Below are 12,887 nucleotides of genomic sequence, written 5' to 3' on the forward strand. Positions count from 1 at the left end.
AAGTTCTATCGCCGCTTGCTGTGTGCTGTCAAATTTTGTTTTACATATGAAGACTATTCACAATGGTAAAAACGACTCAAAGGACAAATTTTAAAAATTTACACCTAATTTTTACAAATATGTAACGTATTTAATTTAACTTTTCTACCAATTTACTTACTCATTTTACTGACAAAAACCAAAAATAAAACAAATTTGAGTTATTTCAAGGTACACTTACTACTAGTTGTCTAATTTTTTTTTATTATATCCCATACATTATGATAGTTGTAATGAATGGATGTAAGAACGGCAACACTGCATAGCATGTTCATGGTGTTTGTTTACAAATTTTGTGAATGAATTTTTAATTGAATAATTACACAGATAATTTCAAAATATTATTTTATTTCAAGGCTCTTAATATAAATATCATTTATGCAAATACAGTGAGTTGAGTGCTAATTTACTTAGCTTTACTTTAATGGCTATGGATTATGAAAATGAGGAAATGAAATGTGGAGAAATAACTGCTCTATTATCAGGCCATAATGAAAAACAATTCTTTCTAAATTGCACATTTTGTGAATATACATTTCTACATTTGGATAAATTTATACATCATATGTACGAAGATCATCTTTCTAAATTCAATAAGAAAAATATAAAGGAATTCGATCAAGATTCTTTTGCAAAACCTGATGAAATCGACGAGCTGGCTGATAAAATGGACTTGGAGGTAAATTATGTATGTATGTTTACAAATTGTTGGTTTAATCCTGTTTTATAGGGCGAAGACGAAAATTATTGTAATTTAAAAGGATTCGAGAGAGTTGAAATTGAATTACAATCTGAAGATAAAAACAGTCGAAAAGTGGTTATTCCAAAAGAATGTGGAGACGTTTACAGTGATGTAAATAAAATGATAAGATATAAAGACCTAATATTACATTGAGAAAAAAAGTGATAATAAACAAATTTTAACTTTCTAGGATAACAATATTATTGTGGAATCCGTTGATATAAACCATTTAGATTATGCTTCTGGAAAAGTTGCTAATGCAGAAATCCGTATCGATGAACAGGTGTGTATTGCATTAATTCTTTAGTGTCTAAGTACAAAACACCGTCATCATGGTAGTGTTCCTCACAATTATTTGGTTTTTATTTTCTATCACCACAATAAAATAATAATAATATATTTATAGGATAACAATATTTTTGTGGAAACCTTTGATATCGATTATAAAGAAAACACACCTGAAAAAGTTACTAATGCAAAAATGTCTAGGGGTGAACAAGTGTGTATTCGTGCTTATAAAGTAAAAATAAATAATAAATATTTCTTTACAGACTGTTGATCTTGAAAAGTTATTCCATAATATTAAGATGCAAGCAATATTTTCAAGTTATGCAGATCACCCAGAGTTATGGAATAAAAAACTTAGACAACCAACAAAAAAAGAAAAGGAGATGATTTTAAAAAATATAGCCTCACATGTAGATATGCCAGATGAATGGAAAAATATTCAGAAATTAATAGCGAAATTTCGGTTTCAACTTCATACTGAACTTATACGTAGAAGAATTTATGAAAAGAAAGGACGTGAGTACACACCGGCTTGGCTTACAGATCTTAAATCATTTTTAAAACAAAGACCAAGTTTACAGAAATATCCCCACAAAGTATGTAAAGTTTTGTAAAATGGAATTAGATTGTTATATTATTTTTTTTCCAGACCCAAACTGTAGAAATCAAAAAGCCAACTTTGGCACCGCCATTGTTAACTGATGGGCAATATATCGCTTTAGCAGAAATTTATAGAAAGTATCCATGCCTTTGGGATGAAAGTGACATTACATATAGGTTTAATAATCGACGTCGTGATGCGTTAGAATGCATACACCGAGATTTTAATTTGAAAACTGGATTTTCTATGACACAAAAGGATTTAGAAAGCGAAATAGCAAAATTGAGAAAAATCTGTTCCAACGAAAAGAACCAAAAATTAAGATGTAAACGAAATAAAACTGTTTATAAATCGCCATACTCATACTCTGATCACATAGCTTTCATCGAAGTAAATGTGGCGCCATATGAATGCTCAATATGTGGCGAAATACTTTCTAGTTTAGGGCAATTTAAGATACATCTATCGGCGCACGATGGTTCTTTACCATACAAATGTCATATATGTGATCATGAATTTAAGTGTGTTGCTAATTTAACCGTACACTTGCGTAGACATGTACATGATTACACACATAATTGTGAAATTTGTAATAAATCTTGTGCAACATCCAGCGATTTAAAAATACATATTCGCTCCCACACAGGTGAGAAACCATACTTTTGTGATATATGTGGGAAGAGTCTACGAACCGCATCTTTATTTAGTACGCACATGCAACGCCATCAAAACCGTCCTCGATACAGTTGCGAGTTTTGTGACAAACCTTTCTACACAAAAGGTTTATTAAGAGAGCACTTGCATGTACACGTAAAAGTTCGAGATAAAATTTGTAATATATGCAACAAAGGATTTCCAAGTGATAAACAATTACGACAGCACAAATATATTCATGATAAAGAAAAAAAATTTGTTTGCAAAATTTGCACGAAGCGTTTTGCCCAATATGCAGGTCTTAGCGGGCATATGAAATCGCATGGAACATCATTAGCTAACGTAAGAAAATCTGAAAAATCTATAAATAGTTGACAATAGTTAAGTGAGAATTTTAATGTAACCTTAATAATGGAAATAAAATGCAAGGAAATACATTAGATTTTAGAGTGCGATAAATAAAATAAGAAAATTTGAACGCAATTATAAACAAACCACACAATCGTTTTTATATATAGTTTATATCAAATTTATTTTTAATTCTACATCTTAATTCAAAACTAGATCTCAGCATACAAGTCGGTAAGATATATAACGACCAGCTGTTTCCGATGAACGTATAATTTTAACAACTTGTCCACGTTTAAGTCCAAAGTAACGCGCAACAGGGTCTCCCGCTTGAATTCTCATTAACATGTTTTCTTTCAGTTTGTAACGTGCCAGTAGCTCTTGTTTTTCTTCGGGTGTCATTACAACATGCTCCGGTACCAGTTCATGTTCGGTAATATTGATTAAAAGTTCGGATTCAAGGAATTGTTCTAGAATATATTTGGGCGCCATATCCACTAGAGATTGTTTGGCCGATGGTGTCATGCCTGCTTGAACTACTACGATAGCACGATGTATATTCTCTTCTTGCATTCTTGTACAATATGTTTTGATAGTTTTTATGCCAATTTTCGGTTCGTCCGGGAAGAAAACAAACATCTGATCAGTTGGATCATCATTATGCGCCACTAAAACTATAAGGTCAGAACGTGCTGGCCGCTTTTCGCTGGGTTTATCGCCAAACATTTCTTTAAACTGTTCCAATGTTTGATCCAATTCATCTTGTGTTACTAGATATCCACGGTCGTGACTAAGTTGCATTATTGTTTTGCGAATGCGCCAAAGCTTGTAAGTCTCTGCTTCATCATCCATATTTTAACTTTAATTAAACACACAAAAATTAAATAAAACTATTGACGGAGCAAGCACAATGCGATTTGATTTAAAATGTGAATGTGAAATAAATGGAAATGTTTGTCACTTTGACAGCAATCTTTGCAGAATTGCCAACTGCATTTCAAGACGAGACTGAATATTTAATCGATATTATAATTTAATTTTATCGATATTTTTTATAGGTAATATTTTTACAACAAATTTATTATAATTGTTTTAAAAGATATTTGTTAAACATTTATAGTAAAATATCCATAACACACATTCATAATAAAATCAAAATTTTTGTTAATTGGTCGGTGAACCATTTTCTAATAATTTAAAATACTTAAATAGTTTCTTTTCTTGCATGAGACATCTTTCATTAGGTATAGTTAGGGGAAGTATCGACCCATTTTTATCTTTTTTGCTTATTAAATTATGATTTCATTTAGACTCTTTTTAGATAGAGGTTCCACACCTTAAAGGTACTATTTTGGTCCAACGAAGTTATTCTATATTTATACATTGTAAAGTGGTAGGCAGATGAAATTAAATATTGTATTGTAACGGATTTCCAAAATCTGTCGTTTACTCCAAAACTCTACCTTGAGTTCGTTCACTGGATTGTCAAATAAAAGTCACACATTAATGGCTATACACTAATCTTTATTTCTATTTCCTTATAACTTAACACTTTAGTACTCAATACTCTACTTTATAACTCTAACTTATAACTTGTTTACACTTTGCTCGACAACTCTCTCCTTAGAATTGTCCTCACTCGACAACTCTCTTATCAGAACTGTGTCTTGCTGCCAGTCCGGCAGCCCTTATATAGTCGATTGTAAGCGATACATCGGCACTCGAACATTCTGGCAACTACGAGTATCGATGTCTAGATACATCTGGCAAGTTATCGATTTCGATAGTTAATTCTAGTTTGTTCTGGTGCCATTTTCGTTACAGTATTATTTGGAAAGTAGGCCAAAAATAACAATACAACAATTTTAAAAATGCTTTAATACTACTTACTTATAATAAAGTATAATTTATTAAAGACAAGTAAGGAAGGGCTAACTTCGGGTGTAACAGAACATTTTATACTCTCACAATTTATTTATTTAATTTTATTAATATAACACACAATTTGAACCCCATATTCCGCATATGAAGTAAAAAGTTTGAAATCCATACTATTAGGTATTAGGAAGTTATGACATTCATTTTTGGACGGAGACATATTATAAGAAGAAAATTCTGAGAGACTTACCTATATTTTCGGTAAACAATTTATTAGAAGCACTGAGGTCCTCATGTTCGATATATTGGGCCTTGAAAACTTATGATCCGATTGCGGCCAAGGGCTATGCCACACTATAAATGCAGTATTAGTGAACCGATTTGGCCTATTTTCATAACATACCATTGGAATGCCAGGAAAATATTACGAACCGAGTTTCATTGAAATTGGTCCAGTAGTTTCGGATTTATGGTTTTTGTCCCATAAGTGGGCGGAACCATGCCCATTTAAAATTTTGTATACAAATTTGAATGCATGGATAAATATCGTTTTTGAAAGAAGGAAAAAAGAAAGTATTAAAATTTGAATTTTTCATATATTTTTAACAAAAAAACTCACTGTTTTGGCCAAATTTTAGGCATATATTGTACAGTGGCTCGGCTTGTATGAAGGCGCTTTGTCATAAATATTTCCCGTTGAGATATCGCTATCAAATTTTCACCAAAAATCTGGAAAAATAAATTATTTTAAATATATAGTAAAAAAATTGGCCCCATCGGACTACTAGGTCATATAGCTCACATAGAACATTAATTGCCATTATATGGCAATGAAGCGCAAAAATACTTCTCACTACTACACTTCCCAAGCTTTCTTAGCCCAATTAATGAGTTTGAACTTAAAGATAGTTAATTCATAGGGGATTAGTTTTTTGACGAATACATCCACAATTTTCCGCACCCAACTTTAACACTTTTGTTACCTTAAGACTTTGCTAAATACAATATAAAATATAATTAAAGGGGGAACGCAATTAAAACTTTATGCAAACAAATTGAAGACGCACAAAAAAGGTAAAGAAATAGGCGATAAAAATAATCTTGATTCGTTTACCTGAACATTGAAGTTCGTTGTTGCTGCGAAATTTTTCAAAAAAATTTTGATGTGCTTTAAAAAAATATAGGTTTTCATGCATTTCACTCTATTTTTAGAATGTACCGATCGATTTTTAGGAAAACCCGGTTTGCAAATAGGAAGTTTGGACAACTAAGAGGACATCTGTAGACATTTTGTAAAAAAATCGTGAGATAGATTTTTTGATTTTTGGCCTATGGGCGGAGCCACTGTGTATTGGCTAAATAGTTTTAATATAAAAATATAAAAATAATGTTATTTCAAAGATGTGTCAAAATCGCTTCAATTTTTAGAGATATCGTTTCCACCGACTTGAAAATTCATACATTCATCTCTTAGAATTTTACTCGGATTGATTTAATATTTTTGGATAATATTTCAAACATATTGCACTACTTAATAAGACAGGTTTTTTCAAAGTTTGAAACCCATCTAACCTCTTAATGACGTTATCTTCAGCAGTTCTGGTTGAATAAATTTCGCATTGCAAAAGCTTTTATTTCGGAACGTACTTTGAAGTCGGATCAATTTCATTGAGCAGTAGCTCCGCTTGACATAAGCGGGCAAAGTTGATTCACATTGAAGTAGATCGTATTCTTTCTCTTGACCTACATTAACTCTCTTTTAGTTTACAAATTTCTTCATTAATGAGCGCTTATCAGGAAATTATCACTGCAATAGTTGAATGCCCTATGAGTTTATTAATCTAGGAAAATAAAAAATACTCTCAATAACATCTGTTTAAAATTTCTCTTACTCTATTCTGAAGGAGATAGTAAACCTATTTATAGTTATTATAGTTATTTAATTTTTTTTTCAATTTTAATGGTCTACGTTCAACGTTTTTTTTTTTTTGAAATGTTGCATATAATTACAAAACATTTTTTATATTATAACTTAAGAAAGTAAAACAACATAAAACAATGTGAGAATAAAATAAAGAACAGACGATGTGAGTGTTTAACCAGTTTTATTTCCGACCAGTCATTCAGCGCGGCACGCTGGCCAATTAAGATTCTAATCAGAATAATTACATTTTAGTATTAGCATGGAAGAAGTGTAATAAACCTGGATGTCTAAAGTTCATATTTGTCGCGTCATTCAAAAATAAGTAAAAACAAGTAAGGAAGGCAATTTGCAATTGATTTATTTAAATTTATTAAGATAAAAAACAATTTGACCCACATATTCGTCATGTGTAAAGTATTAAGTCCATTGAAAGTTTGAATCCCTAATATTAGGTTAGAAGCACCGAGGTCCTCATGTTCGATATATGGGGTCTTGAAAACCTATGGTCCGATTTTTAGAAATGGGCTGCCACACTATAAATGCAGTATTTATGCAAAGTTCTGTTCCGATATCTTCACTAATGCTAACTATATATATTGTAAAGTAAAGTACTGGTATATAAGAAGTAGGCGTGGTTGTGAACCGATTTGGCCTAATTTCACAACATATCATTGAGATGCAAGGAAAATATTACAAACCAAATATATATATTGTAAAGTAAAGTACTGGTATATAAGAAGTAGGCGTGGTTGTGAACCGATTTGGCCTAATTTCACAATATATCATTGAGATGCAAGGAAAATGTTACAAACCAAATTTCATTGATATTGGTCGAGTAGTTTCGGAGATATGGTTTTTGACCCATAAGTGGGCGGAGCCACACCCACTTAAAATTTTGTATACGAATTTGGGTGGAGCTCTTCTGTACCTTCTTTATAATGAAATTTAAGTTTTATGGTGTTTTCCCTTACTGAATTAAAGCATTTTTTAGAAGTTTTCAACACATAATCATTGAATGGGAGGTGGACGTGGTTATAATACGATATACTCCATTTTAGGACTATATAAGGAAATACCTGAAAAAAACGACTCCTGAGAATTTCGTTGATATAGCTTAAGTAGTTTACGAGATATGTAAAAAAAAAATTAGTAAGGGGCGGGGCCATGCCCACTTTCCCAAAAAAATTACATCCAAATATGCCCCTTCCTAGAACAATCCTTTGTACCTAATTTTATTTCCATAGCTTCATTTATGGCTTTGTTATGACACTTTATGTGTTTTAGGTTTTCGCCATTTTGTGGGCGTGGCAGTTGTCCGATTTTGCTCATCTTCGAAAGCAACCTTCCTATGGTGCCAAGAAACAAGTGTTCCAAGTTTCATCAAGATATCTCAATTTTTACTCAAGTTACAGCTTGCACAGACGGACGGACGAACGGACAGACAGATATCCGGTTTGAACTCCACTCTTCACCCTAATCACTTTGGTATATATAACCCTATATCTAACTCGTTTAGTTTTGGGTGTTACAAACAACCGTTATGTGAACAAAACTATAATACTCTCTTTAGCAACTATGTTGCGAGAGTATAATTAAATCCAGTATATGTATGTAATAAAATAAACAAGTTTTATAGTTTCTAGTCGACCTTTCGCAGGCAATGTCAAATTGTAATAAAAAACTTAGTAGTCGGATTAATCTTTTATCGGTCTCTCCATTTATACTTTCGCATGGGAAGGCGCCACTAAAATTTAAAGTACAAATACCTTCTAAAGCCTCATATGTATACAAAATTCAGAGCTGTTGGACAATTAATTCGTGTAATACAGCATTTCGAGTGACTAAAAAACGATAAAAAAAGGAATCTTGCCACACTACATACAATTTTATTACATTTCGTACATACATACATATACCCATCCCCAAAAGATGTTTTGTACGTGTTCCATGAACGTTAGCTCCAATCTAATTGAATAAATCCTTTGGCAACATGCATCTGTCAGGATCTCAACCAGGATCCCAAGTATCATCGTATGCGTATCTATTGAACAATGTTCAGTAAGCACACCAGTAGGTCCGAGATGGACCTTGCTAAGAGAAAACAGTTCAGAAGACCTGTTACGCTCCAAAGCTGTCTAAAAGGAGCTCATGCGATGTCTGTATACCCAGCGCTCTTGCGCAAGTGGACCACGGACTGCCAACAAGCTCCCATTCCGACGTCAATGTTACTAGGGTAGCCTCTTTTGCAAGCTTGTCCACTTTACAGTTACCAACGATTCTGCGGTGACCGGGCAAACACACGAGTCTGATAGCAAGATAGCTAAAATCTATTGATAAAGATATTAGACACTCCTTAACTAGCCTAGAGCGTACTGCCATCAATTTCAATGCTAGTATTGTCGCTCTGTTGTCGGCGTGAACACACCTCTCTCTGCCGGAAATATGCACAGGTGCGACATGTAATATGGCATTTAGTCCCATTGTTGGTGTAGTCAGTCCTTAGCGCACCGCTGATTCCAATGAGAGCCACTTTTTATTCTCCAGTTGCTTAGCGAATGTGCCCTCTTATGTGCCATAAAACCACTTTCGGCGCGAGACCCTACCTTTTTCCAATAGCTCATCTTCAGCAGTATAGGGCTACCGAAGTCTGGATGAAGTTGTTGGACTGCAAATAAATTTTTCAGGAATAAAGTTTAGCAACGATGAAGATTTTCAGACTAGAAGGTCTATGCCAAAATATTTTTGACATTTTGTAACTGGCGGCGTAAGTTCTAATTATTTTTGGGGATGAGTATCAAATGAAAGAGGTATTTGAGAATTATTTCATTTACTTGATGGCCATAATATTATTGTAAAAACTATTTCAATAAAAATCAAACATGTTCTTTTACAGAGTATTGAATTGCTTTAATAAACGAAAATTAAATTAAATAAGCACAAAATACACACATGTACACATATCTAAAAGTATTTTAACAACTAAAACATAAATAGGTCGGTGATCGAATAAAGAATTGCTTCCGTGGTGTCTTCAATACTTGACGGTGATTATTTAAAATTCAAATTTTTCAATACCGTGCGCCTTCGCTTGCTCCATGAAGCATTTGCCGTAAACTTCAGTTGCCTCGCAATGATCAGCTGGCACTGCAATATCGGCGCAAGCGTCGATGATTTCACGAGCTATCTTCAATTTGTCCGCATCGCCGTCAGTGTAGGTTTGCGCATGCTCGTCGGCAACCGACTTGACAAACTTGCCATTGCCATCCATCTGCCATATAAATATGCAAAATAAATATTGTTTTTTTTTTATTAATTATTATTTTTTTTTTTTAACAAAAACAAATTCTTACCGCGCCATATTTTTTCATCAGACAGGAGCGTAAGCATTTGCCTTCCTTGCCGGCCGCTGGCACCTTTGCGATCAAGTCCTGAATGTCAGCTGCGGTTTAAACAATAGGACATATAATTTTTGTTTATAAACGACTAGAAACTCGAGTACTCACAGTCGGCGGCGCCCACTTCGCCGCGGCACTCCTCCGCTCTGGTCATAAAGGTCTTGATGGCCTCCTCTTTGTTGAAAGCGGCTTTGGTGACAGCGGCGCTCAAAATGCACAAAGCAGCGATAAGAATGAATTTGGCCATTTCCCTTGAGTAGTGAGGTAAATATTTCGGAAATAAAATGGAAATGAGTTGAAATCGCGCTTATTTGAACTGGATGGTTACGAAAGTTGTATTGCTGCTTATTTAGAGTTGCAGTTGCTATTTATACAAGGGAATCCCAGTTGTTCACATACAAACAATTGTACCCATTTTGCATATCTACATATGCACATTGAAGTATGGGTGTATGTGAGTATATTAAGTACCGAGTAAGTATTATTACTGTTAACTTGTTGGAACTCCATTAAACATACAAATGTATGTATTTGTTTTTGGTTTTTCGATTTGTTTTATTTAATACCAGTATTGACTATCTATTATAATTATTCGTTGTTGAAATTAAATCTCTCAGCTGTGAAATTATAAGTTACCGGTACAACAAAGATATTGTCGTCTACACAAACATATTGGACTCTATCGACTCGCTAATTGTTTCACAGTCTATTGTGTGGCAAAATTGTGTAGAGGGTTGACGTTGCACGAATACATAGATAACATACATACATACATAGATACATATGTATGTATATGCATATTTCAATTACACGTACGTTTGCTTGAGTAATAGTGCAGAGTTTTCTAAAAATCACAAAGCATTAAATATTCTATAGCAAAAAAAAAAAGAAATTGTCTGTACTTTGATACATAAATATATATGCACTTACCAGTTACAAATATACGTAGACACGTGCGAGCGGTGATTTTTCGACAAAATTATCAAATGAACGTTTTAATGACTTAATGAATGAATGGAGAATTGTAAAACAAATTAATAGTAACAACAAGTAACTTTTAAATAAATAAATAACGTAAATTGAAACAAAAAAAAAATAAAAAAAAAATTAATAATATAAAATAAATTAATATAAAATTAAAATAAAAAAAAATAAATGTAACATATAATTAAAATGTTAAAATTTTTATAAATGTTTAATAAAGTATAAAAAATGGTATATTAAACATTAATGCTTGTTTAATATACAATACACCACAGCATAATTTTTAAAATTACATATTTTTTTATTTCTCTGTAATATCGAGATACGTCTAAAAGTAGTTCAATAATAAATACCTCCATAGTCTAGTGTTAGTGAGTGCGGAATAAAAGAGACTAATTTTAATTTTTCAAATTAAAAAGAAAATTAACAAGTAAGAAAGGGCTAAGTTCGGGTGTAACCGAACATTTAATACTCTCGCAATTTATTTATTTAACTTTATTTATATTAATAATACACAATTTGACCAACATATTCGTCATATATATTGTATAAAGTCCATTGAAAGTTGGAAACCATAATATTAGGTTAGAAGCATCGAGGTCCTCGTGTTCGATATATGGGGCCTTAAAAAGCTATGGTCCGATTTCGGCGATTTATAGAATGTGCAAAGTTCTGCATCGATATCTTCACTAGTGCTTACTTTATATATTGTAAAGTAAACGATTCAGATCGTCTTCAAAGGTCTGGTATATAGAAAGTAGGCGTGGTTGTAAAGCGTTTTGGCCTATTTTCACAAGATATCTTTGGGATGCAAGGAAACTATTACAAACCAAGTTTCATTGAAATCGGTCGAGTAGTTCCTGAGATATGGTTTTTGACCTATAAGTGGGCGACGCCACGCCCATTTTTCATTTTGTAAAAAAATCTGAGTGCAGCTTCCATCTGCCATTTCTTATGTGCAATTTAGTGTTTCTGACCTTTTTCGTTAGTGAGTTAACATACTTTTAGTAATTTTCAACCTAAACTTTGTATGGGAGGTGGGCGTGGTTATTATCCGATTTCTTTAATTTTTGGACTGTATTAGGAAGTGACTAAAAAACGACTACAGAAAGTTTGGTTTATATAGCTTTATTGGTTTGCGAGATATGTACAAAAAACCTATTTGGGGGCTGGGCCACGCCCACTTCCCCAAAAAAATTACATCCAAATATTCCCCTTCATAGTGGGATCCTTCATACCAAATTTTATTTCCATAGCTTTATTTATGGCTTAGTTATGGCACTTTATGTGTTTTCAGTTTTCGGCATTTTGTGGGCGTGGCAGTGGTCCGATTTTGCTCATTTTCGAAAGCAACCTTCCTATGGTGCCAAGTTTCATCAAGATATCTTAATTTTTACTCAAGTTACAGCTTGCACAGACGGACGGACGGACAGACAGACATTCGGATTTGAACTCCACTCTTCACCCTGATCACTTTGGTATATATAACCCAATGTCTAACTCGTTTAGTTTTGGGTGTTACAAACAACCGTTATGTGAACAAAACTATAATACTCTCTTAAGCAACTTTTGTTGCGAGAGTATAAAAACTTAAATAACATATTCAATTTCCATATTTTTTTAGGAAAATATACATATTTGTTATGTTCAATTGCGGTTTTGTTTTATTTAGAAATTATTTTCGATATTTTTGTATATTCATTAAAGAAAATTTTAATATAAACGAATAGTTTTACAGACATGTTTATTGGCAATAGCGTTTAGAAATCAAATTTCCTTACATAACTCAAACTTCCTTAAACCGAAGTTCTTCATAACTCGAACTTTTCGACTAGGGCATATAAATTAAAAAGTTTATTATCGAGGCAGAATTTTATAAGAGTCCCTATATCACATGGAGGCGAACAAAACATATAATATTAAACTAAACTGATATTGCATAAATCATGTAACAAAGGCATGGGATACCAGACGTAAAGAACAATACAACAGCAAACTGCAATAAATAAAACTACAAACTTTTCACTTGCTTTT

The 12,887-nt window shown here is 32.8% G+C and overlaps 3 protein-coding genes across 8 annotated transcripts; 1 reads left to right on the forward strand and 2 right to left on the reverse strand.

Moving 5' to 3' along the window:
- The first annotated feature begins 283 nt into the window (after positions 1–283).
- Positions 284–2,822, forward strand: LOC105218951 (zinc finger protein 260). Of its 6 annotated transcripts, none has more exons than XM_011194839.3 (6): positions 284–718; positions 770–892; positions 972–1,064; positions 1,188–1,280; positions 1,333–1,665; positions 1,719–2,822. In XM_011194839.3, exons 1-6 carry the CDS (start codon positions 464–466, stop codon positions 2,697–2,699), a joined length of 1,878 nt encoding a protein of 625 aa, XP_011193141.3. In that variant the 5' UTR covers positions 284–463; the 3' UTR covers positions 2,700–2,822. The 6 variants fall into 6 exon arrangements, with proteins under 6 accessions (XP_011193141.3, XP_054088198.1, XP_054088195.1 ...); XM_054232223.1 differs by having other exon boundaries at positions 1,333–1,585; positions 1,719–1,923; XM_054232220.1 differs by lacking the exon at positions 1,188–1,280.
- A 4-nt stretch (positions 2,823–2,826) lies between these two features.
- On the reverse strand, positions 2,827–3,644 carry LOC105218950 (DNA-directed RNA polymerases I, II, and III subunit RPABC1). Its single transcript, XM_011194838.3, has one exon. The coding sequence runs from the start codon at positions 3,522–3,524 to the stop codon at positions 2,892–2,894; it is 633 nt and encodes a 210-aa protein (XP_011193140.1). The 5' UTR covers positions 3,525–3,644; the 3' UTR covers positions 2,827–2,891.
- A 5,712-nt stretch (positions 3,645–9,356) lies between these two features.
- Positions 9,357–10,231, reverse strand: Pbprp5_1 (general odorant-binding protein 28a). The gene is made up of 3 exons (XM_011194845.3): positions 9,978–10,231; positions 9,825–9,913; positions 9,357–9,742 (listed from the first exon to the last, which is right to left on the reverse strand). Exons 1-3 carry the CDS (start codon positions 10,114–10,116, stop codon positions 9,527–9,529), a joined length of 444 nt encoding a protein of 147 aa, XP_011193147.1. The 5' UTR covers positions 10,117–10,231; the 3' UTR covers positions 9,357–9,526.
- Between the last annotated feature and the right edge of the window lie 2,656 nt (positions 10,232–12,887).

The sequence above is a fragment of the Zeugodacus cucurbitae genome, chromosome 5 (assembly GCF_028554725.1).
Source record: "Zeugodacus cucurbitae isolate PBARC_wt_2022May chromosome 5, idZeuCucr1.2, whole genome shotgun sequence".
NCBI lineage: Eukaryota > Metazoa > Arthropoda > Insecta > Diptera > Tephritidae > Zeugodacus > Zeugodacus cucurbitae.